This window comes from Leopardus geoffroyi, chromosome B3 (assembly GCF_018350155.1).
Source record: "Leopardus geoffroyi isolate Oge1 chromosome B3, O.geoffroyi_Oge1_pat1.0, whole genome shotgun sequence".
Lineage (NCBI taxonomy): Eukaryota > Metazoa > Chordata > Mammalia > Carnivora > Felidae > Leopardus > Leopardus geoffroyi.
Window position 1 is genome coordinate 2,002,586 of NC_059337.1, and position 25,172 is coordinate 2,027,757.

Here is a 25,172-nt window from a genome sequence, read left to right on the forward strand (position 1 = left end):
ACGCACTGTGAGGGGCCAACTCGAAACCTCTAAAGGCAGTAGAGCTGGGCCCCGGGGCTGCAGTTCTCGGGCAGATGCCGGCCCGAGGCTCTGGGCCTGACGAAGTGTGCTGAGCTCTCGCGGGAAGGCAGGCGTGGAAAGGGAAGTGGCAGGGACGCGTGAGCAAGAGGCTGGGCCGAGCTGCCGGTGAGGGTGAGGACAAGCGGATTCCCCACGAGAGACCGCAGGTGCAGAGGCCGGGGGCGGGGGGAGCGCACAGGCGGCAGAAGAGGGTTGGGGCGGGAGGGGACAGAGGGGAGGCTGAGGAGGTGGGCAGGGGACGAGCTTTCGCGCTGTGCCAGGGAGTGTGGATTTCACCTAGAGGGCAACGGGGAGCCCCGGAAGGATCTCAAGCAAGAGAGTGACCCAGTCCAATCCCCGGCGTGAATGAAGGCCCCCTGTCCGAAATGAAAGCTCAAAACAAAAAGAACGAAAGCTCTCGAGTGCCGTAATCGATCGGCATCTCAGGCTGTAGCAGGCATCGGGGCGGGAGGGAGACAGAAATGGGTAAGAAAACCTTCCTGCCTTACAGCACGCTTCGGGGGAGCAAATCTCTTCCTCCTCCGTCCCCCATGGGGAGCGAGACGCGTCTCCTCCTTCCCCGAAGCCAGTGCGGCTCCCGGGGCAGCCGGGGCACAGGCCCTCCGGGGTCTCCCTCGTGCTGACCTCCCGGGCAGCCTGGAAAGTACCTTTCTCCCTTGGAACCTGTGTCCTTGTTTTCCTGAAGGAACCGGAGCACTTGCCTCAGGACCTAACTGAGCCTGGCGGGTGGCATGTGGGTCCGCGGGCTTGTTTGTGATTCATACCTGGGCTCCTGCCAGAGCGGGGTTGACGACGCTCGGGGCGAGCCAACGGCGGGCGAGCCAGGTGGCGAGGAAGCCCAGCGCTGGTAGACAAAGGCCCCTGTTCTCCGGAGCCGGGAAGCCCCGCCAGGGGGCCGATCGCCCCCGAACGGCGGGGAGGGCCGCCCGCTGGTGGCAGTCTGTCTGGGCTGTGCCTCTGCTACAGGTTCAGACGTGCGAAGAACTTGACTTTTGCTTGTTGGTTTTTGCAGACACCCTTGGAGTTTCCTAACTGTGAAAGGAAATCCCTCTTCTTCCGTCGAAGACCACATTGAATATCACGGTAATAAATAGTTGGCAGGAGGCTGCATCCCCGCCGGCGTCCCTCTGAACACGGGGCCCTTTCCAAACCCCCCTCTTCCCTCCGAGCATCGCGGAGCCCCCTTCAACACCCTTCGTCCCGACCGTGTCACGCCAAAGCGGCAAAAGCCGATCACGGAGATAATATTTAACATATTTGCAAAGAGGTGGTCGCTGACTTAATTCGAAACGAGTGACCTGGGACAGGCGGGAGCTGGGACGATCCAGCAGAGATAGTCTTTGGAGCTAAAAAGAGTGTATGGATGGGCCTTTACCACCCAGGGGGGCCTCCTCTGCCCGGAGAAGTCTGCGGAAGGCACTGTTCTAATCTCAGACGGGAATTCACGCGAGAAATTATGAGCCTCCGAAATGTAGATTTGCCGGAACACCGGAATCGAGCTTTTATTTGTTTTAATGCTTATTTACTTGTGAGCGAGAGCTCACGCGCAAAACAGGCTCGGCGCTGGCAGCAGAGAGCCTAACGCGGGGCTCGAGCTCACGAACTGTGAGGTCATCCCCCGGAGATGAAAACCCTGGGCCGACTGAGCCACCCAGGCGCCCCTCCAAAAGTCGACTCTTAAAACAGAATCACGAGAAGGGACCGTAGACGTAATCCGCTGTCTGCTTCCCAAGTAGAAACATTGGCCTGAAACTTTTTTTTTTTTTTTTAAAGAAATAGCTCAGGATCCGTGGGCCTAGGGGGCTTTCTCTGCCTCAGAATGACAGCGCTCAGAATCCGGGGGGGGGGGGGTCTGGTCTCTCCCGCAGGGCACCGCGGCTCCGCTGCTGCCCGGGTGTTCAAAGTGTTCCAGACGGAGCACGGCGAGCATTTCAACGTTTCTTCATCCAGCGAGTGGGTTCAAGGTGAGGACTTTGGGGCCCCCAGGACAAAACCCAACAGTGGCCGGGACTTCCTGTCTTGGCAAAGCAAGTGTGCTTCTCTTGCGGCCGCAAGGCCACCGGAGGGCCGTAAATTAAATTTGCAACGGACGGAAAGCTGTCACTAATGAATCGGTCCGGTGCGGCCGCTAGCCCAGAGGGACGCCCTCCCTCTTGAATTCTCTCTGTGCCACGCAGCACCACTGGACGGGAGACGGCCGGGGCGGGACAGGGGTGCAGAGAGCACCCCTCGGTGCCCCAGGTAGTGGGCTGATGACAGATCCCGTCTTCGTCCTCGGGGCGCCTGGGGCCACGCCGAGCGGGACGTGTCCTCGCCGGCCCTTCCTGCCCGACCCTGCCCTTTGCTTTGCGTCTAGACGTGGAATGGACGGGGTGGTTCGACCACGACAAAGCGCCGCAGACTAAAGGCGGGGAGAAAATTTCAGACCTCCGGGAGGCTCACCCGGGAAAAATCTGCAACCGCCCCATCGATATACAGGTACCGAGCTCAAAATGATGGGACGGTTTTGAAGAGGAGCCTGCAGCTGACTTTCTTGCCATTTGAGTCGGGTGGGGGGGGGGAGGGTGGGATCCTCAGGGCTGTCCCAGGACACTGGTAAGCCAGAGAGTCCTGTTCCCGTTAGAGAGGCTCCTGTCTGCTTCGGGCCGGCTGGCCGGGGAGCTCCCACGCGAGCACCCCGGATTCTCTCCTGGATTCTAGTCTCCCCTTCCCTTGCCTCCTCCTAAGCCTGCGCCCGTAGCCGTGGCTGAGAGCGCCCGGCGTGGGGCTGGGGCCTCTCCTTCAGTCTTCCCGCAGAGTTGACCTCCTTTGGGCCCTGGGGTGCCCAGGATCCAGTGGGATTTGGGGTGCGGGCTGAACCCAGCCCGGGTGGAGAGCACACCCACCGCCCTGTGCCCCACTGAGCTGAATACAAACCCGCGATGGGAGAACAGACAGCGTTTGCTCAGCAGTTTCACTTGGAGTTCCTCCACCCCGAGGGGACCCTGAGCTGCTCCTTCCCCACGGCAGGTGCCCGTCAAGTGACGTAGGGCCCCCGTTTCCTCCCAGGCAACAATGCAGATGATCACGGTTCCCCCGCGCGATCATTCTGTCGATTTAATGCAACAATGTGAAGTGCCCGTAGGTTTTATTATTTCACAATTGTTTTATTTCATTATCGTGATAATACCGTTAATTATTTTACAATCGCTAATTATCGGCCTTAGCTTTTTGCAAGGAGCAGGCACGTCTGCGACTCCTGCTTCTGTGGGGGAGCTGGACGCCCCCCCACCCCGCCCCCCAAGATCATGGGCGTGAGTATGTCACTGGCAGGAAAGGGCGGAGTTAAATGACGCCTGAGCTCACTGCTACGAGGCTCTTTGAAGCCAAGGGCGACAGATACCTGCTGTGTTCAAACTAGTGTTTCCTGAAAAGCCCCCCCCCCGCCCCCGCCACCCTATTATTAAGTAGGCTGAATATACTTCGCCTCCCCTGTTTCCCCAGCCCTGGTCCCTTTGGTCTCTGTGCCAAAGAGGACAACAGCTGTGGCCTTGCTCTAAACTGCCTGCCCCTGATGACGGCCACAGTCCTGATGCAGACACACCCGGGCTCCGGGACGAGCCCCAGCTGGCAGGGATCACGACCTCCTCTGAGCCCGCTCCCTGAACCCTCCACCTGGCCTTGAAGCCGCCCGCCCGTCCGTGCCCATCCCCGAGACCCCACTGTGTGCCAAGCCCTGGGCCGGGAGGCGGGCAGAGCCCGGCTCCTTGCCCTCCCCGGAGCCCGGGGTCCAGCGGGAGGAGACGGACGCAGAGCGAGGCACGCAGGGCGGTTCGCCCGAGGGCAGCAGCGGGAGGTGGGGGGAAGCACGGGCTCGGTGTGGGTTCGAATTGCGGCTCTGCTGCGCGCTGGCTTGGCTCGCCCCGGGGAAGTCACACAGCCTCTCTGGGTGTCCGCCTTGGTACCCGCAAAGCCAGAGCCCTCCTGGCTTGCCCGGGAGGAGGAAGGAGGTCGTGCACGCCAGATTTTCCCAGGCACCCCCCTTCCATGATGCGGAACCACGTGGGGCGCCAGGAGTTTGGACAGAGCCCGTCCTCCGGAGCGCACAGATTCAGGGCTGGCGTGCGGGTTGTGAGGGGCTCCGGAAAAAGTGCCGTGTCACCGTGGAGAGGCCGTAACCGCTCAGCCAGCGGCCGGCGGGGCCGTCAGTGGTTAGGACCCCGAGGACCCGAGGACCCCGGGCGGGGCGCCCGTCCAATCCTGCGAGTTCGCGCCGTTCTCCCTGTCACAAGACCGTTTTCTCGCCACCGAAGTGACGCTCGGTCCCTGGAAGAAAAGTCTCGGGCCGCAGCAAACAGCCTCTGCAGCAGGGGCACTCTGAGGCTTGGGGCAATACGTCTATAGCATGAATCATCACCCTCCTTCCGTACGAAAAGAAAGATGATTTTGCCCTGTAATTTCCCTGCCGTTTCCAGGCCACTACGCTGGACGGCGCTAACCTCACCGCCGAGGTTGTCCACAAAAAGGGCCAGGATTACAGGTTTGCGTGCTACGACCGGGGCCGCCCCTGCCACGGCTACCGCGTGCGGTTCCTCTGCGGGAAGCCTGGTAAGCAGCTTGCCGGGGGCGGGGGTGTGGCTGGGGCGGCCGCCTCTGCGCGTGGCGGTGACACGGGGCCACTGCCGAGCTCGCCGTTGGGAGCGCGTCTGTGACACGGGAGCCGGGGGACGGTCCTGGGAGCTGGCAGCAGCCGGCAGAGCCCCGCCCTGCCCGAATGCGTTTCAGGAAGGGGAAGGGCCTGGTCCAAGAAAGCCAGGGCGCGGGGGACAGAGCCAACCTCCCTGCGCACCCCCCGCCCCCCCCCCCCCCCCCCGCAGAGGCGCGACCTCGCGGCCTCTGGGTGCTGTTATTTTAAACCCGGATCCCGAGGTGCCTGTTAGGAGGGCCTGGAAATGGTCGGCCGGTCCGTGGAGGCCCTTGGCCCCGTCCAGAAGGCAGTCATTAGGGACGAGAGTTCTCCCGGGGGGGTGGGGCGGAGGGCTTACGGCTACTGTAAATACTAGTTGAGGGGAACTATATTTGTGGTGCAGCTTGAGCAGAGTGGGTGTGGTGAGGGACCGCATTTAACTCTCGCGAAGGAGCCGGTGGAAAATTCCCCTGGCAGGGCTAATGAACGGCTCTTTTCTGGTAAGGTTTTGTTGACTTCAAAAACCTGTACCAAGCCTGGGATGGGCTGAGCCTGGCGATTTGGGTTTGGATAGGCAAACCTAGCATTTATTTAGGGAGGGGAAGGGGGGAGGCGGGCGGTCAAAAGTTCGCCAAGGACCGAGGGCCGTTTCTCAGTCCCTCCCGTTTGGGGTTCCAGTGAGACCCAGACTCACCGTCACCATCGACACCAACGTGAACAGCACCATCCTGAACCTGGAGGACGATGTGCGGTCGTGGAAGCCCGGAGACACGCTGGTCGTCGCCAGCACTGATTACTCCATGTACCAGGCAGAAGAGTTCCAGGTGGTCCCCTGCAGAGCCTGTGCCTCCAACCAGGTCAAGGTGGCGGGTAAGACCCTCACTAGCCCCTCCCCGGGCCGAGCGGACCTATTAGGCTTCAAGTCGTCGGAAAGCAGGGACAATATGTATCAGTTAGCCACCGCCATCATAACGCTGCGTAACAAAACAGACCCGAACCTCTGTGGCAAGCGCGTATCTCTTACTCCCGCATCTGCAGCTCGTTGAGGGTTCAGCTTCCCTGGACCGAGCGTGGCTCCAGGGGGCCAGCGGGGTTCAGGTCGGCTCTCACCTGACTGACTGAGCGTCACCCGCGACTCTCACTCTTCCCAGGACATTGTCTTCCCGTTGGGGAGGGAACAGAAACACAAGGGGACTCAGGGCCTGGGCTCAGGACTGGCATGTTCTCACAGCCACATTCCAGCGGACAAAGCAAGTAACATAGTCAAGCTCAACACGGAAGGGCGGGTCGGCCTGCGTCTCCCGCCAAGGATGAGGGAAGGGGGTGAATATTTGTTAGGCCATGATGCGACCTACCACAGTTTGAAATCCTTTCCGTCTGTAGCTTCTGGGTCTTCCTTATTCTTCTCCTAAACGTAGATTTAGTGGTGCTGCAGTTTATATCACGTGAGGTTCCTGGAGTCTCAGACGGTTGGGGTTAAAGGTATAGTCCGGGTCAATCGTTAATAGTGGAGAGAGTTCCGTATCCATCCACGAGGGTGCTTTGGTCACAAGCAACGGAATCCAACTTGACTGTTGCAAGCAAAAAAGGAATTTTCCAGGAGGCCGTTGAGCTTAGACAAGCGAGGGAGGAGCTGGAGAGCCCAGGCGCACAAGGACGAGGGGCAGGGGCCGCTTCGGGGGTCTGGGTAGCGGGAGCGAGCGGGAAGCGTCCTCGGGGCATCGCTGTCCGAAAGCGCCGTGCACGGTCCCTGGACACAGTGCTCAGGTCACGTTCCGGGGAGAGAGCAGACGGGCTGGGGGCTTGTGTGCCGCCCCCCACCCCTGGTGGTGCACGCTCACCGACCCCCCTCTGGGACTACTGAATGGAGAGCGGCTCCCTCCCTGAAGGAAAGGCCCCCCTGAGCGTTAGGCGCTGGTCTTTGCCGGGCGACTCCTGTGTCCCCAGGGCCAGTACACGTGCACGGGTCCCCTGGGACGTGAGGTGTCCTCCTGGACTGTCGGTGACAGTGGCACTGAGACGGTTTGAGCTGATGTCAACTGCTCAGTGTGCGGTGACGTGTGGCTCCGGGGTGGCACTTGTGGTTCTGAGAGGGTGAAAAGCCCGTGACGCCCGTGCCTGCACGGAGGTCGACGGAGGAGCGCCCGGCAGAGACCAGCCCACGTCCGCACCCCTGTGTGGCGCACCCCGAGGCTCGGGGGCAGAGGTCCCGATGGGGCAGCTGTGAGCGCCGAGAGGCCCAGAGAGCCGAGGGCCACGCGGTGTCAGGGCACGCGGGCCTCGCCCGACGGTGTGGCTTGGGCACGGGGGCTGGAGAGCGGCCCCGCTGGGCAGCGTTTGGCCAACAGGCCCGGCTGCTTCCTGAGGCTTCTTAGGGCTGGACAGAGAGTGGGATGGGGCTGCCCTGGGCCCCGAGCACCCGGGGAGGACAGGAGAAGAGGCTGGAGCCCCTGGGGACCCTCCTCACTCCCTCGGCGTAGCACGGCCTTGCCTGTATTTCCACCAGGCCCCCACCCCGCCCCCCTTCCCAGCCCCCACCCCTCCCCGCCTTCCCAGCCCCCACCCCCTTAAAGTTATTAGGCTCCCGGTGAACCCTGCACTTGGCTCAGGAGCATTGGGCGCTTACCTGAGGACAGCGCCCCCTGGTGGGCAGCGTCAGAAAAGCCCCAGGTAGTTGGGGGCAGGGGGCGTGTCCGTCCGTCTGTCTGTCTTGTGGAGGCCCACGTTTCTCCCGTTCAGCCCCAAGCCCGTTCTCTGCCTCCCCGTCCCCCACTGGCATGAAGCAAAGGCCGACCCGCCCCGTCTTTTCCAAAACCGTGCCCCCAACAGTGACGTCTCAGGGTCCCCCCAGGGACTCAGCCTTCCTGGGCCCTCTGTCCTCGCTGCCCCCAGATTCCAGGAAACAGGCTTCCATGCACACGAAGGGCTTTCTGACAGGAAACAGATGGGCATAACAGAGTCACGAAACTGTGACTCATCTGCAAACGCTGCTTCAGTCCTGCCGTCCACCGTGTGGATGCCCGCACCTCCTGACAGGGCGACTGGAAACCTGAGACCTTCTCCACCTCCGTTCCCACACCCCGGCTTTTCCTTGCACCCCCTCCCCACCCAGGACAGAGGAGGACACTCAGGTTCAGGGAACTCAAACGTCCGGCCTCCTGCTTTCCATCGCAGGCACCAGCCACACGAAGCTCTTCACATCTCATTAAAATTAAAGTGGAAAATTGTACCCCTCCGTCACCCCAGCCAGATCCCGCCTGTCCAGTAGCCGCGGGCGGCCTGTGGCTGGCGTACTGGATGCGCACAACGGAGCATGTCCGTCACCTCGGGGGGCTCCAGCGGGGGCGAGCTGGTGTCTGTGCGGGCGGCCGGAGCCGGGACTCAAACCCCGAGCTCTCTGGCTCCAAAGGCTCCCTGTTCTACTCCGTCCCCCTCCTCGGAGGCCCCCATCCCCAGGGCCTCCACTCGATGACTGGCCCGTAGGAGGGACCTGGGGACTCCGTGGCTTAGATCTCCTCCAGCCCAAGCCCCTCCCCCAGACGCACCAGGCCCTGCTGGGTCTGAGCCTCAAGTGCACCTGCCCGTCTCTCCCACTGGAAGGGCCTCGATGCCTTTCCTCTCTGGACCCCCGAGTGTCCAGGTGGGAGCCCAGCCTGCAGAGAGAGCTCGGGCTGTGGAGCCAGGGCACCTGCAGAGCCCCCCGCCGCTTTCCCCAGGCCCCCCCCCCCACCCCTCACCTGTGCCCGTGGCCCTCCTGGGTTATTTGGGACAATCTGGCTCAGCCATATCTGCTTTCTCTGGTTGGCCCTCACACATCAGCGGTGGGAGGAGCAAAGGAGGGGTGAGGCTGGGTGGGAGGGTCTGCAGACAGGACGGGGGGGGGGGGGGGGGGGGGAAGCAGGGCCTGGGAGTGGCCTGTGAACACAGCAGCAGGACAGATAAACTGGCTGTGTGGTTCTGTAAAGGCCTTGATGGGTTCCACAAAGGTCCTGACGGGTCCTGTAAAGGTCCTGATGGGCTCTGTAAAGGTCCTGACAGGTTCCACAAAGGTCCTGATGGGCTCTGTAAAGGTCCTGACAGGTTCCACAAAGGTCCTGATGGGTCCTGTAAAGGTCCTGATGGGTTCTGTAAAGGTCTTGTAAAGGTCCTGATGAGCTCTGTAAAGGTCCTGACAGGTCCTGTAAAGGTCCTGATGGGCTCTGTAAAGGTCCTGACAGGTTCCAGAAAGGTCCTGATGGGTCCTGTAAAGGTCCTGACACGTCCTGCAAAGGTCCTGATGGATTCTTTAAAGGTCCTGACAGGTCCTGTAAAGGGCCCACGGTGCAGAAGGGGCAGCCGAAGTGAAGCGTTCCTGCCCTGTGCCCCCCTGGCCCCCGCTGCAGGTGTTGGAAAGACACAGTCCCTCCGCATCCCTCGAGGCTGTTCCCTCACCCTGCGTCCCACCCCACCCCTGCCGTGGAACAAACAAAAATGCTCCACCTGGAGGTGAGGCAGTGGCGGGAGCCCCAGACTCCAGTCCTGAGGATGACGTGGGCCACAGCCACACGTGCCACTTGGGCCACACCAGCCCCTGCCACGTGCCAGGCACTGTGTTGAGCTCATTCCATGGATTAACTCACTTAACAAGCACGGTTACCTTTGAGACGCGTGCGGTTCGTATCTTCTGGAAGGAGGGCCCGAGGTCCCGGGAGCGAAAGTGCTGTGCTCGGGGACTCACAGCTATCACCTGAGTCCCCATCTGACACGGGCAGCCTGGCTGCATCGCCACCAGCCGTGTTGGAGAGGAGGGCGGATCCCTGGGGAGGCCCTCTGAGTCCCCACCAGAGCGGACGCCCCTGGGCAGCACACACGGGTTCCACTGGTCCCCGCCCGTAGTTGAGGGGGACACGGGGCCCCCAAATGCACACGCTGTGAGGGGTGGCTGGGCGTCCGGGGATGTGTGTCTGCAGGGGGAGGCCTGGTGTCCTGGCCCGGCCGGCATGGCGGGAACCCCGGGGAGCGAAGGCGCGTGTGGAGGCTGGTGGGAGGGCTGGGCAGAGAAGGAGCCGTCGGGGCGGGATCGGGAAGCACGGAGTCCCCGTGGCTGGCTGGCAGGACCCAGCCTGCACGCTCCCTTCGACCTCTCCCGTCGCGCGTTCCGCCCCGGGAAGCGAGTGCCACGCCGTGCCTCCCGGGACCCGGCCCGTCGGGCGGGCACTCGTGTGGGCCGGTTCCCGGGCGCCTCTGAGCCGCCTCCAGTGCCCCGGCCGGCCAGCCTTCCTTCTGTCCTCCGGGGACAGGCCGAGGTGTGGCCTCGCTGGGTGGAGGGGGCCCGTGAAGCTGCCGCGGGTGCTGCTGGCGAAGCTGCCCACGGGGGGTGGCCGCTGGTAAAGAAAAGAAGGTCCGCGTGCAGCGTGCTCAGAGGCACGAGCCAGGCAGACCAGGGGCCTTGTCATCAATTCTTGTAGCGGCCGCCGGCCTTCGGGCGTTTAAAGCTGGCGGGCACGGGAGGCCCCTTCCTCGCTGGCCGGGAGCAGCTTCCTGCCCAGCGCCCCCGGCGGGTCACCCAGAACCCCACGCAAAGCTCTTTGCGCAGGAGACTCTTCCCCGCCACCTGCCCGGAAGGCCCCGCCCCCGGCATGCTTGTGAAGGTCACGGGGCCGACCGGCAGGAGACCGGACCAGCCAGGGACGAAGGAGAGGCTTCCGGTCAGCACAGAGCCCCAAACGGGGCTCGACCCCACGAACCGTGAGGTCACGACCCGAGCCGAAGTCGGATCCATCACAGCCCCAGCCTTTGCGCGCGGGGGTCAGCCGTGTCGTGGGCTGATATGTGTGCCCGTCGCTCGAGCCGGGGCCGCAGGGACGGCGTGTGCCCTGCGGTGCGGGCCGGGAATCCCCACGAGAGGTCGTGCTCTGTAACCGTGTCCCCGAATGGAGGAGACACCTGCTGGCCGGGTCAGCCGTCCCAGTGACGAGCCACGTTTAGAGGCAGGCCAAGATGTCTTTATTCCACGGAAGAATCTGGGACTGGGTGGGGGCAGATTTGGGGCCGGAAGACAGTTCCAAGGTTCCGGGGTCCTGTCGCCCCGCACCTTCCTGGGGTGCACCTGCCCCACCCCCGGGGGGGCAGGAGGAGGAGGAGGCTGGAGGGGAGTAAGTGAGTCGGACTGGACCAGTGGAGTGGTGCTGGGAGCTGGCACCCTCGCCCAGGGACTCACGGCGGCATGAGGGGACCGACCCTAGCTACAGGGGCATCTGAGTGGTGCAGAGAGGTGTTTTGATAGTATTTTTAAGGATAGGAGGCCTGGATGAGTTTGGAGACAGAACCTAAGGCACCCACACGAGGCAAGAGAAGAAGTTACTGGAATCCAGGCCCCTGAGACTGTGGGAGGGGTGGGGCTGGGGTCGGCATACAGGGGAGAGAGTACGTGTCCTTCCTTCCTTCCTTCCTTCCTTCCTTCTGGGCCGGCTAGGACACACCCACATTCCAGGGCTGGGGGTGGAGCCAGAGCGGGGCAGGGGTGCTGGTATGACAGCCGCCCTCAGGGGGGCTGGGACACGTGGGTCTCCCGGGGAGCACATGGGGAGCTACAACCCACAGACCCCAGGAGGGACCGATGCCGGGAGACGAATGCCATCTCTGCGTGGCCTTCGTTCTTCCATAAAATGGGACCGGGTTGGGGGACCACGGGGACCTCCGAGCACACGGGGCGTGGTGATACACAAGTGGCAGCCGTGGGGCCTGGAGCACCGGCCTCTGATCCCCGCCCCGCCCTCTCCGCCCTAGGGAAGCCCCTGTACCTGCACATCGGGGAGGAGATCGACGGTGTGGACATGCGGGCGGAGGTCGGGCTCCTGAGCCGGAACATCGTGGTGATGGGGGAGATGGAGGACAGGTGTTACCCCTACAGCAACCACATCTGCAGCTTCTTTGACTTCGATACCTTCGGGGGCCACATCAAGGTAAGGGTCCTCGCGGCCGGGAGGATTCGCACGATGCCAGCCTGGCCGGGACCCTGGCCGGGCCGGGCCGGGGAGCAGAAGGCAGGACCAGGGCGGGACAGACCAGAGCTGTGCTGTCCCAGCCGTCGACACTCGGCCACAAGACAGATGAGTCCGCCCCCCAGTCACACGGCACACCGCGCTCCCTGCCTTCACGGCTTGCGACCCTCAGCCACTGTGCTCGTTCTCTTTCTTCGGTGTCCCCCCCACCCCAAGGGCTCCCCGGAAGAACGGGCATTTGGCTCACACAGCCCCACTTACCACAGATCCATGCAAGTTCAGATCAAACAGCAAGAAGGGGGCGGGGGGGAAGTTCAGGGTCTGGCGCGAAGCTCGCCCGCGAGCATTCCGGGCAGAGACGGAGATCCCGGCTGCCGCGTCCTCCCCCGGCAGTAAGTCGAAACGGCTGTCGGTTCTCGGAGCTCGTGCTTGCCTAGCGTTGAGCCCAAAGAGGACGTTCGTCGGCATCCCTGTGTAAGGTGCCCTTACCCGGCACCTTGGGTACCGTTGGACGCCCAGAAGCTCCGTGTGTGGCCGCTGCTTTCAGTGACTTAGGGTCAAAGCTGGTAGAACATGGCTGCCTTAGAGCTTCGCGAAGCGACGATCGCGTGTCATCGGGATAAGGTTTTTCGGTGACCCCGCTGCGCGCCAGAGGGAAGCTTCCAGACCTCACCACCGGAGCCCCACCGGCTCCAACGTGGCAGCGTCATGCTGTGAAGCCACGTGTTCCCCCAGGGGCTCCCGGCGTCCCCGGGCCCTGCTTGTTCAACGCGAGGTCACGGTAAACCTCCAGAAGCAGGTGCACCTATGCCCCCGTCGGGTTCCGGGGAGGAAGGGGGCAGGGGTTGCGGGAACGTCCTCAGCCGAGAACTGTTTCCAGCTCCCTGCCACGTGGCCCAAACCAGACCTCGGAGGCATTGCCAACAGAGCCCTCCAGGGCGGCCCTACCAGAGCCGCGTTGTGGGTGACGCCTGCCTGGGGGACAGTGGTTGGCGAGTCCTGAAGGTCACCCCACTCCAGTGGCAGAGGGCTGAGCCCCACTGTTGACAGGAGGCGTTTCTGGAGCGTGCTTTCGCGGACATGCACGGTGTAGCCAGCCTGTGGGGCACCCCGAGCCCCGCACACGCTCCCGGAGTCACGGGCTGGTGGGGACTTGGGCTCAGCGTCCCCTTCCGCTCATCTGGAGACCGTGGGCCAGGCCACAGGCTCCTTCTGCCCCGTGGCCCGCCCTAGCCCGGATTCCCATCCTCCTGGCGAGGGGAGGGCTCATGCCAGCCTCCCCCCGCCCCCGGTTATCTCGGGGATCCCCCTTCCTCGTGACCCTCAGGGACCTAGGAGTGGGGGCGGGGATGGAAGCACTCTCACCCGGGTCCCCGCCCCGGGGAAGTTCACTGCCTGGTAATATCCCCGTGTTCCTCGTGGAGCCTCGACCCCCCGGGAGATGAGAAGGGCCATTTGCAGATCGGATCTTTGATTTGCTTCGTGGCCGAGGCAGGGGTTGGCCCGGCCCTTTGCGTGTCCGGAACGTGGAGCCGGGGGCGCCTCCCAGACCGTTCCGACCCTCGGCTCCCCTCTTCCAGTTCGCGCTGGGCTTTAAGGCGGCCCACCTGGAGGGCGTAGAGCTGAAGCACATGGGGCAGCAGCTGGTGGGGCAGTACCCCATTCACTTCCACCTGGCGGGCGACGTGGACGGACGGGGAGGCTACGACCCGCCCACCTACGTCCGGGAGCTCTCCATCCACCACACGTTCTCGCGCTGCGTCACCGTGCACGGCTCCAACGGCCTGCTGGTAAGTACCTCCTTCCCGGGGAAGAGGAGGGTCCGTCCCCTCCCCGCTCTCGAGTCCCCTTCCCCCGGGCCCTCGGCACTGGAGGGACGTCCGGATCTGGTCGTTTCTCCTGGGGCCCCTGGGGATTGAACCATCCTTGGCTCAGAGTTGAGCATGGTGCCAGTTGAGAGCAGGTCTCCGGCCAAAAAGGAAAGAGGGAACAGAGCTGTGCCTTTGCCAAAGGGCGCCGGGCTGCAGGGGGGGCGAGTTGGCAGTGGTCGCGGGGAATCCCGGCCCCTCGGTGCCGCGTCAGAGCGGCGGGCCATCCGAGGACCTTTCCGCGGCACGACGGGTCTGCCAGGGCCGGCAAGGGGGTCATGCCAAGACTCCACGCTGTGGCCTCTGCCCCCCACGCTTGTGGCGGCTGCAACAGACCTTTCCCCTGTGGCACCGGGTGTCCTTCAGTGTGAGCTCCGCCAGGAGGCACGGCTTTGTGAGCAGAGTGTGCATCAGGCTTGTCCCGATTTGCACAGCCGATTTTTACTCTAAGTTGTTCTTCTTTAAATGAACTACACTTGGGGGGTGCTGGGGCGGGGGGGGGGCTCGGCTCAGTCAAAATCGGACTCTTCATTTTGTTCAAGTCACGGTCTAACGGTTTGTGGGGTCGAGCCCCCAGTCAGGCTCTGTGCTGAGTGTGGAGCCTGCTTGGGATTCTCTCTCCCTGTGCTTCTCAAAAAAACAAGAGAAAGAAAGGAAGGAAGGAAGGAAGGAAGGAAGGAAGGAAGGAAGGAAGGAAGGAAGGAAGGAAGGAAGGAAGAGAAAAAAGAAAAAAGAAAAAGGAAGGGAGGAAGAGAAGGAAGGAAAGGAAGGAAGAAAGAGAAGGAAGAAAGAAAAGAGAAAGAAAGAAAAAAAGAAAGAAAGAAAGAAAAGAAAGAAAAGATAAACAACTCAACTTATATCCTCTAGAAATTCTAAGACCCGGACGTTACAAGCTGGCATTCTGCAAGCTGAATCCAGATTGTGTTTTGTTTGGCTTAAATAGTGTTTAAAGAAACATTGGGATTAGTTTCCATCATTTAAAAATTAAGAGGTTTCACATAGAAATCTGGATTCTTGGCTTCTCTTGAAAAGTGGTCTTGAGGGGCGCCTGCGTGGCTGGGTCGGTTAAGTGTCCGACGTCGGCTCGGGTCGTGGTCTCGCGGTCCGTGGGTTCGAGCCCCGCATCGGGCTCTGTGCTGATGGCTCAGAGCCTGGAGCCTGCTTCGGATTCTGTGTCTCCCTCCCCCTCTCTCTCTTTCTCTCTGCCCCTCCCCTGCATGCTTTTGTTTCTCTCTCCAAAAATAAAACGTTCAAAAATTTTTAGTTTCAAAAAGCAGTTGCATTTGAAAAGAGAAAAAAAAAAAAAGAAAAGTGGTCTGGGTAGGCAGGTGGGACCCACACTCAGCACGGCACAAGGGCCTGGGGCAGGGCCACAGCGAAGCCGGGCCTGCATCCGAGGGCTCCCCTGTGTCCCCCACTCCCTAGCACATTACAGCAAACGCCCCAGGCCGGTGCCACTCGACCCATGGCCCGTTGGCCACCAAAGCCACCTGAGTTTGCAGCCCTGCTCGAAGCCGGACGTGATGGACCTCCAGGCCGGGCAGGGGAGGGGTGAGGCCGTCAGCGTGCTGCTGGTGGAGCCGCTGCCAGTCTGCTCGGTGCGCTCCTATGTTCTGAGCGGTGCCTGCTGCCTCAAGTGCTCGGATTTGAAAACCCGCTGAGAAACGGGGGGACGGCATGGGCCACGGGGCCTGGTCTGGAAGCCGCGGGTTCTAGGGCTGGGTCCCCAGGGTATGAGCCGTGGCACCCCGTTCCCTCCTCAGCCGGGTAGGGAAGTCGCAGCAAACACAGGCACGGGTGCCACAGGGGACCCCCCGGGCCGGGGCTCCCGTGGAAGCTGACCGGGGGCCGGGGCTGATCCTCCCCGGCGGGAGGGGAGGGGTTGTGCTGAACGTGAACTTTTTTCCGGCTCGAGGAAGAGGGAAGGGGGGCGTCTTCTGGCTGAAGCAGAAAGACAGTAGGATTCACAAGGGGAAACCGTCAGGGAGGCAGCGCGAGGCACCGGACAAGCTCGGGCTCTGGGTTTTCATCGGCTCCTGCCACTTGCGAGTCGTGCGGCCTGGGCCGGTCACCGTACCTCTCCGTGCCTCTGTTTCCTGCTCTGGAAAACGGGGAGGCGGGCAGGACCCGTCCCACGCGGTGGTTGTAAGGGCGCGGGGCGCGGGGCACACACTCGGCCCCGGAGCAGCGTCTGGTCCGTGCCGTCCGCCCGCGCGGTTTGCCGACCGGACCCCACGCGGGCAGTCGGAGACGGTCCCTCGCGGGTGGTGACTGAGCTCAGAAGCTGTGGGAACCGGGACGGCACAGAATTAGTTAAGAAGGGTAACAGGCCCGAGTGTGAGGCCCTTTGCTTGATTGGAGCCTTTGTTCTGAAGTTTCGTCCTTAAATTCAGCTTAAATTCACCCCTGCTTCCCGTTCCTGGAGAGGAAGGTACTGAGATTCCCAGAGGCCCTGTAACTACAGATCTGGGCTGAGTGGAAGCTGTTCTCAAGCTCGGGGCAGTCACACGCACACGCGGAGTGTGGACATTTCACACGCACACGCCATGTAGCGTGGACGTGCGGCTGTGCAGGGCCCGACAAACACCTGTCGTGGTTTCTCACTTAGAAAATAAGAACGAAGGGGGTTACCTGGTGGCTCAGTGACGCGTCGGACCCTCGGTTTTGGCTCAGGTCACCATCTCACGGCTCATGAGTTCAGGCTCTGTGCTGACAGCGCGGGGCCTGCTTGGGACTCTCTCTCTCTCTCCCTCTCTCCCTGCCCCTCCCCTGCTCGCTATCTCTCTCTCTCTCTCTCTCTCTCAAAAAATACATACATCAACACCAACAATTTTTTTAAAAAGACGACAAGAATGAGAGGATGTGGCCGTCTTGGTCACGGTAGGCTTCCGAGAGCCTGGAGCCCGGGTCTCGGCCGAAACAGGCAGTGGTGGGGGACGCAGGGCCAGCAGCGGTGAGGGGGGCGGAGGCCTCGGCACGGCCGAGCAGGAATGCAGGCGGGGAGCTGCCCCCGCGGCAGAGAAGGCTTTCTGGAGCCAGAGCCGCGGACAGCCCCTCGGAGGCAGGAGGCCCTGCGGTCCTGCCCCGCGGCCGTCCTTCCGTCTGCCGCCCGGGGACGCCGGCCACCAGACTGGGAGGCAGCAGCCATCAGCCCCCCGGGTGCCATCCGGAGCCACGGACCCGTGTGGCCCTTCCACGGTGAAACCGAATCGCCGTGGCTCAAGCCCGGACGAAGCGCAGGCCTGTGACTCCCTGAGCCCTTCCCGTTCCTCCCCCCGGAGGGGGGCTGGGGTTTGGGAGCCGCCCCGCGTGGTCGTCGGAAGGCGGCCGGACCCTCTCCGTCGGCATTTTACGTCCGCTCGCTTCGTCTCGGCGTGAGCCGTTTACCGTGTGGGCGAGGCCGGTGCTCAGGGGAAGGCTGTCCTGCAAGGTGTCCGCACGCGGGGCACCGGGGGGCCTGCGGGGGGCTCCCACCGCATCCTCGTGTGTGTTTCTGAGCTCCGGGGCAGGACACGGGGGACCCCCCACCTTTCCTTCGTGGAAACAATGAATGTCTTCCAATAGTTTTGAGGAAGGTAGAAAAGACGCCCATATGGATTCTGTTTGTCCCCCCCCGGCCCCCGACTCCCCTGTTTTTGGGGCGAAGAGTGGGGGTGGGGAAGAAAACGTGTCCTTCCCCGCTTCCCCACCTCGTCCCCTGCTCGCAATGTGTCGTCGTTGGTGTAAATGCCTCCAGGAGCAGCCGGGACGCCCCCGGCTTGGGTCTGCTGGCCGTACCCCGTGCCGCCCCCCCAAGCCCTCCAGCCTTAGGGACACGCCATCCCGTGTCCCTCTGCCGATGGCCGGGGCACCCCTGGACGCCCCTGGCACGAGCCCCCTGCCCTGTGTCCCCACCTCAGCTCTGGGACTCACGGGCGAGCGTGCGTGTCTCCTGGTTTCCCCTCTCCCCGGTTTCTCGAGTTCATTGTCTCAGTCGCTTCTTGAACTTGGGGGCACCTGAGCCCACGTGAGGAACCCCTGCTTGCTTCCCCCACGAGTTTCCTGGCCGAGGCTTCTGCTGACGGGTCGGGGACGAGGGAGGGCCACCCCACCCACCGGTCGGCGCAGGAAGCAACCGGAAACGGGCCACGGCCGCTGTCCTTGCCTCCCGCTCCGGGCCTCGGTCCTTTCCTGGCGAGGCGGACGGAGGGCGACGGGGCTCTGCCTCCTTCCCGGCTTCGTGTTCCGACGTGTTCCGAGCTGGGCACAGCGAATCCGTGGCGGAAACTTGTGCCTTCTACTCCCCACCCAGCACCTGCTTCCCCCTTCCCGTGCTGTCGCCTGGACCACCCACACCACCCTCACCGCCCTCCCCCTGCCACCCCGATAAGGAGAAAGAAATGCGACACGGGATGAGGGGGGTTTTTTCTGCTTGGCGTGCAGACAGCTGCTTAGCACACAGGTTATAGGATCAGGCAGATGGAGAATCGGGTCTCAGTTCTGTCCCTGAAGGGAAAGTGGCTTTGGGCAACTCTCTGCCTCAGTGTCATTGGGTGAGAGGGAATAATGTTGTCATAAGAATTAAGTGAGATACTGTCTGTAAGATATCTGACACCCAAAAAATAGTCCTTGTTCCTCCTTTCGATGGGGACTCTTCTCTCCGTGGTGCACCTCAAGGGGCTTGGAGGGACTTCTCCCTGGGGCGCTGGTCAGGATTAGAATGTCCCCGATCCACCATTCACTTCCTTCAGAGAAGGGCCATGCAAGGTGTGATCAGACGGTGGGGCAGGCAGGGGCTTACGATTTTGGAAGAGCCTCGGGTGGGAGGCAGGAGGCCTGGATGCAAGCGGGGCTCCAGCCCGAGGTTCATGAGCCCCTGGGAGGCGCCCCACCCCCACCCCTTCCCTGGGCATCCTTGCCCTCCTTGCCAAGTTGAGGCCCGGAACTTGCTCTGAGATGCCTCCCAGCTCCTTGCCTCTTCCTCCCGTCCTTGTCTTTCCAGGCTATTTATAACACGCTTTCAGAGCTCACTGGGAGGAGAGGAAGCAGTCCCACTGGATGACTTTGGTGTTTACAAAACGCTCATTGAGGGACCAAATAGGATTCAAGATCACGCCCTTGCCAGTGGCCAGAGTTTAGGGACGGACGCTTGAGGGAACAGAGCTCGCCTGGAACAGGGCGGATCCTCCCCTTCGGGGTGAATGGACACAATTAGAAAACTGGGGTTCCAGCCCTGACCTTGAGCACGTGGGTCTTGTGACCTTGGGCAAATCACTTGACTTCCCAGAGCCTCACTTTCCCTACCTCTAAAAACACAACAAAGCGAAGAACCGAAAACAATGATCATAGAATCGTGCGAGGTTTCAGCAAGATTAAAAGGACACAAAGGGTCCCCGTTCCGGATGCTTCCAGAGCGTGGTTGCCTAAAAATGGGAATAGGCAGCTTTGTCAACGACTTGGGAGGGAGTTGGGGTATTTAGCCTCGATCTGTGCATCCCAGTCAGGCCAGTTTTGTCACACACACACACACACACACACACACACACCAGTGCAATATTGGCAATAAGCCTGGAGACATTTAAAAAAAAATTTTGTTAATGTTTATTTATTTTTGAGAGACAGAGACAGAGTGTGAGCAGGGGAGAGGCAGAGAGAGAGGGAGACACAGAATCCAAAACAGGCTCCAGGCTCTGCGCTGTCAGCACAGAGCCCGACACGGGGCTCGAACCCACAGACTGAGAGGTTGTGACCCGAGCCGAAGTCGGAGGCTCAACCGACCGGGCCGCCCACCCGCCCCTGTTGTCACTCTGAGGAGGTGCTGTCGGCATCGGGGGCAGAAGCCAGGGTTGCCGCTAAACATCTGACCAAGTACGGGCCGGCCCCTCGAACTGTGCCCAGTACTGCGGGGGGAGCTGTGTCTGGACGGGGTGTCGATGTTCCGGGCCGGGCCTGGCGGTGGGTACTTAACAGGTGTGAGTGGAACGGTCCTAGGGAGGCAGGAGCGTCCTCGTCGGGTGACGCCACTGGGCGGTCAGGCCCCAGGGTGGGGGTGAGGACAGCAGGTCTCGGTTAAGATGAACGAGGTGCTTCTCGCCGTCCTGGGGGTCCCACCGTGGACAGGCTGCCTCGTGAGGTGGTGAGCGTCCCGTCTCTGGGGCATTCGAGGGGGAGCACAGAGCCCGTCTGCCAGAGATGCTTGTGAGCGACTGGCGCTGGGCAGGGAGCTGGGGCTCAGGCCGACCTGGGGATCTCTTGGTTCCGAGACTGATACGTTAGCGGGGTTCAGGCCCAGAAGGGGCCTCCGAGATGGCAGAGCTGGAATGGCTCATCTGCGGCGGGCAAGGGGACCGGGCGCCGGAGGCCTGTGTGACAGATGCCCTGGGACCATCCCGGCTCTCTCGGGGCCTGAGAACGGCCTTCCCGCTCCTCCTCCCCCCTGCGCCCCTCGCCCCCCGCTGACTCCGGGATTCCAAGATGGGTTGTGACGAGCTGGGGTTTGCACACTTTTCTGGTTCTTGGCCCTCGAGTCTGCAGATGTCGCGGGCTGTGCCTCCCGGGCTGTGAGGCTGGCTCGGGCCCCCGGGTGAGGGCACCGCCTGGGCTGGCTCTCGTGCTGCCTCCCGGGGACGCTCCCCCTACCTTCCTGTGCCGGACCTCGCCTGCCGTCCTTGTGGGCCAGGGGCCCGCCGCGTTCTCGCCAGGGCGGGCTCACGTGACCTGTCCCTGCCTCCTCCTGGACGCACTTCTGACACCCTGTCCCCTCCCGCCCCGCGGAGCCTCGGCCGCCACACCTCCAGCGGGAAGGGGCTTCGAAGTCGCCGTTCGTCCCTCCCCCTCCCCACGCCTCCCCTGCTCCTAGCGGGACCGGCCGTACGGCTGAAGGCGTCTCACATGTGCGTGATGAGCAGCTGGACGCTGGGCGACGTGTCCCCTCCTGTCTTCGCCCCTGCAGGTCAAGGACGTGGTGGGCTATAACTCCCTGGGCCATTGCTTCTTCACGGAGGACGGGCCGGAGGAACGCAACACCTTTGACCACTGTCTGGGCCTCCTGGTCAAGTCTGGGACCCTCCTCCCCTCCGACCGGGACAGCAAGATGTGCAGGACGATCACGGAAGACTCGTACCCGGGCTACGTCCCCAAGCCCCGGCAGGACTGCAAGTGAGTGGCTTCGTCTCCGGGCCACACGCACCCCCCCTCCCGCCCCGCCCCAGGCGGCCTCTGGCCTCTGCACCCTGGGGCTTCCGGGAAGCTTGCACCTGCCAGCCCTTCACCACCTGGTGCCTTCAGCCTCGCGGCCAGAGGGTGCAGGGGTGCAGAGGGCAGGGCGTGCTGTACCTCCCCAGCTCGCCTCACGTCCATCAGAGAACCTCTGTTCTCGTCCTCCGGCTCCTGCCGACGTCACACGGCGCTCCCGTGAGAGGGCGTGTGGCCGTGGGCACCGGCAGACGGGGGTCCCCGTGTGATCCGCCCGCCGGTGCGGGGTCTCCCCCTTAGTCACGGCCCCTCTCCCGGGCCCTTGTGACCTCTGATCTGCCTCCGCCCCACGGGGCCGGAAATTCTGAGCACGTGAGGCGCTTAGATGTACCGCATTCGAGCGAGAAAACCGAGTCTCGTCGCAAATTAAGGATTCCTCGAGTGTCTGACGAGGGGTGCAGGAGCTGGCCGCCCGTCACGTGACCCCATGCGATCTCTGTCCCCCCCCCCCCCCCCCCCCACCACAGCGCAGTGTCCACCTTCTGGATGGCCAACCCCAACAACAACCTCATCAACTGTGCGGCCGCGGGCTCCGAGGTGAGCGCAAGGGGTCCCGGGCCGGGCAGAAGGGAAGGAGGGGGCTGGGAGGCGGCGGCGGCCGGGGATGAGCCCGGAGTGTGGGTTCGGGGCCCCAGCTCCGGCTCCGCTGGGGCGGAGACATAAAAACCAGACTGGCGGCGGACGGACTTGCTTTTGACGGATGGCTCCGTGGCTGCGTCACATTGGCGATCAAAGCGCTTTATCGAAATGACTCCTCGTGGGATCTGACGGGTGCAGCCTGGGCGGTGCCTGGCACACCAGCGCTCCAAGCCGAAGTAGTTTAATTCTCGCGTCAGCCCTCCGAGGCCGGCGCCATTACCCTCCATGTGGCGGGTGGGGAAACCGAGGCAGGGAGCGCTGCCGTGCCCAGGGGCGTGCGTGGGACCCAAACGCGGCACTCCGTCTACACGGCCATTCCTCCCTGCGGCTCGCCGTCCGGGGGACCCCGAGCGGGCCAGGTGCTGTCTCTGGGCCTCGGCTTCCCCAGCTGCCAGATGAGAGGGGCCAAGCACGTCACGGGACGTTCCCCACGGGGACTCTGCAATCCAGCCGCTTGGAGCCCACGGCCGATCGAGCGGGACCCTGTGAAGGGTTGGCACAGCCCGGGTGGGCCCCACGAAATGCATCTGCCAGACTTTGGACCGTCTCCCGGAGATGTGTTTGGGGGAGGGCGGCGGGGGGCCCGTGGGGGGCTGGCACCAGCCCGCGGCCCCGACCAGGGGTGTGCTGGGCTGATTTCGGCGGCTCTCCCCCCCGTGCCCTCCTCCCACAGGAAACCGGATTCTGGTTCATTTTTCACCACGTTCCGACGGGCCCGTCGGTGGGAACGTACTCGCCAGGTTACTCCGAGCACATCCCGCTGGGAAGGTTCCACAATAACCGAGCACACTCCAACTACCGCGTAAGTCCTTCCAGACCGCGCGCCCCCCGCCTCCGGCCGGTCCCCCTCCCCCGGCCCGCATATCGCCAGGGCCGGACGGCCGCCGGGCACCGGCCGGGCACCAGCCGCCTTCCTGGCACGGGTCTGGAAGGAAACAAAGCGGCCTTCTTAGCGACAATGTCCCGTGGCTGCTCCTGCCACACGACGCGGCCCCCGGTCAGAGCCGGGAGGAGAAGCGGGATGCGCCTTCGCGCAGGCTGACGGCAGGGGGACACCCGAGCGCGGGCCCGCCGCCCCCCTGGTGGCCGGGCGCGGTGCCGGCTGTGACAGGCTGGCCCGGCCTGGGCGCCAGACGCAGTCAGGACGCGCTCCTGAAGGAACGGAGACGTGGCACAGGCACCTCTCCTCCGTCCCCTTGGCTTTTGCTCCAGGAAGCGGGCTGGTCCTTCCACACAGAGCCCGGGGGGTGCGGGGGGCAGGGGGGAGACCAGACGCTGTCCAGTTAGGCGCAAGGAAGGGGCCGGGGCCCCGAGGGTGTGGAGGACGCCCACCCAGGACGGCACGGAGACCGGAGCCGTGGGACGCGCAGCTGGGGAGCCAGGCTGGGACCGGGGAGCCGCCCTGGGGACACAGGTGGTGCTGGGGACGCTGGCACGGTGCGTGGACAGAGCCCCGTGTCCGGATCTTCTGTCCAGTCCCTGACAGTGCAGATGAGGAAACTGAGGCCCCTGGGGGGGCGGGGAACGGACACGGTAGGGTTTAAAAAAGAAGGTCAACCGGGGAGAAGACTGTGAGAAGAGAAACCTTCTCACACTTGGCTTGTGCTTACACGGGCAGTGGGGCCAGAGAGGGGCCCGCAGGGGTGCGGGGGGCACGGGCAGAGGGCACACCCCAGGGAGCTGAGAAGGAAGAGTTGCCGGTCCTTGGTGTCCCCCTGACAGAGCGGGCGTTTCTGAGGCTGTCGTGGGCCACGCAGGAGCGGCCAGGGGTGCCGTGTGGGCAGCCGAGAGGACACAGCACGTGTGGGCCGTTTGTCAGGACCTCGTCCTCCAGAAGCCGTCCCCTGAGCTGGGCGGTGGGCCTGGAGAGGTCAGAGCAGGGACGTCTGTGAGGGACAGTGGTTTCCTACAAGGACGTAGGCAAGGACTCAGGGGCACAGGAGGAGGGGCGGGCCTTGGGGAAGGTGGCAGGGTGAGGTACCCGCCCCCAGTGAGCCCTGACCCTGTGCCCAGTGGATGAGGGTCTCTGGGCACAGTGCCCCGTCCAGTGAGCCCTGACTTTGTGCCCAGCGGGCGAGGGTCCCCAGGCACAGTGCCCCTCCAGTGAACCCTGACTTTGAGCCCAGTGGGCGAGGGTCCCCGGGCACAGTGCCCCCTCCAGTGAGTGCTGACCCTGCACCCAGCGGGCAAGGGTCCCCAGTCTTGGTGCCCCTGAGTGAGGCCTGACCCCGTAACCAGTGGGTGAGGGCCCCCAGTCTCGGTGCCCCTCCAGTGAGCCCTGACCCTGTGCCCAGTGAGCGAGGGTCCTGGTATGGGGCATCCACCGGGGCCAGCACCGAGCCTCCCGCCATATTCTCTGAAATAAGTGTTCGTAGCCCGGCTTGTGGAGGCCACAGCTGAGGCTTGCAGGGTGAAGGTCACGGCCCATGAGCGAGCAGCGGGGATCCAGCCCCTCGTGTTCTACTCACGCCACCACTGCCTCACTGTCAGTTCCTTGAAGAATGTTCTAGCCTGAGTGGCCTCAGCTACTCAAGAAGGGAACCTGGGAACCTGCCTTCGGGCCTTCCCGGGAGGCCGAGAGTCCAGTCCCCTGCCCCAGGGGCGGGGTCTCAAGTGCAGTGTTTCCTTTAAATCACCAGGCACATTTCGCGTAGCCCCTGACGTTGGGCCTGGCCTTGTAACCAAAGCAAGGTGACTTCTGGTCACGGACTTAGCTCCGTGGCCCTGGACAAGACACTTAGCCCCCAGACCTCTTGGTTCCTTCGTGAACACCTCAGATTCGCCCTGAGCAGAGCAGAAGCATGGGCTCCTCCCCTCCCTTACTGCAGACCCCTTGCCTCCACTAATGCGTCCTGAGAGCAGAGCCGGCGTTACTGGAAGGTTTAAGAGTGTGCGTGGCGTGACGAGGTGCCTGCCACCTGCCGTGGCTGTGGATGCGTCCCTGACCGTCTCCTCCCCCGCAGGCGGGCATGATCATTGACAACGGGGTCAAAACTACGGAGGCCTCTGCCAAGGACAAGCGGCCCTTCCTGTCCATCATCTCTGCCAGGTAGACGACCCGTGGGGACGCACACTCTCCCTGCTGCCCTCTTGACCCAGCCCCGTCCTCTCCACTCATTCGTTCGTTCGTCTGTTCGTTCGCTCACCCTCTCATCAGTGTCTGTTGAGCACTTTCTACGTCCTGGACCGTGAGCTAGCTGCTGGGGGTCCAGTGCTGAAAGCCCGAGCGGGGCAAAGACTGAATTAGGGTTTATGCTACAGCAGCCGAAGGGAAACAGAAATCTCTAGAAGTTCCCGGATCCCTCAGCAAAGCCAGTACCCGCACGGTCAGTAGGACTGGGTTGGGCCGAGGTCTAAAGGGACATGCGGGTTGTGCCCACAAAGCAATCCAGAACAATCCAGAGCTCAGCCGAAGGCCAGCGGCTGCTTTCCACGGGTGCCATCGACACCTCGAGGGTATTAGAAACACCAGCGCCCTTTAGAGACCGAGGCGTCGGTCTACGTCGGAAGTGGGTGGCGCTAGGGGCCGTGATAACGCCGACGGGTGGCTTTTGCTGGTCCGGACACACTGAGCAGCTGGGCTCCGTGCCCCGTTTTGTAGCCAACGAGCTGGATTCCGGACGAGGCTTTAGGTCAAGGGCCCCCCAGGTTACCAGGCGGCTGGGCAGCTCACTCTCCTTCCAGGGGCCATACGGCACGCCG

The 25,172-nt window shown here is 63.1% G+C and overlaps 1 protein-coding gene across 5 annotated transcripts in view; it reads left to right on the forward strand.

The window, feature by feature from the left end:
* LOC123584436 (cell migration inducing hyaluronidase 1) overlaps positions 1-25,172 on the forward strand; it is a 128,984-nt gene that overhangs the window by 85,397 nt on the left and 18,415 nt on the right. For all 5 annotated transcript variants that reach the window (XM_045452268.1, XM_045452266.1, XM_045452265.1 and 2 more), the window contains 11 exons: positions 1,094-1,164; positions 1,950-2,045; positions 2,438-2,559; positions 4,536-4,668; positions 5,426-5,617; positions 11,516-11,691; positions 13,311-13,520; positions 20,530-20,735; positions 21,299-21,368; positions 22,144-22,272; positions 24,434-24,519. In XM_045452268.1, coding sequence (XP_045308224.1) covers positions 1,094-1,164; positions 1,950-2,045; positions 2,438-2,559; positions 4,536-4,668; positions 5,426-5,617; positions 11,516-11,691; positions 13,311-13,520; positions 20,530-20,735; positions 21,299-21,368; positions 22,144-22,272; positions 24,434-24,519 — 1,491 coding nt within the window. The remainder of the gene's footprint in view (positions 1-1,093; positions 1,165-1,949; positions 2,046-2,437; positions 2,560-4,535; positions 4,669-5,425; positions 5,618-11,515; positions 11,692-13,310; positions 13,521-20,529; positions 20,736-21,298; positions 21,369-22,143; positions 22,273-24,433; positions 24,520-25,172) is intronic.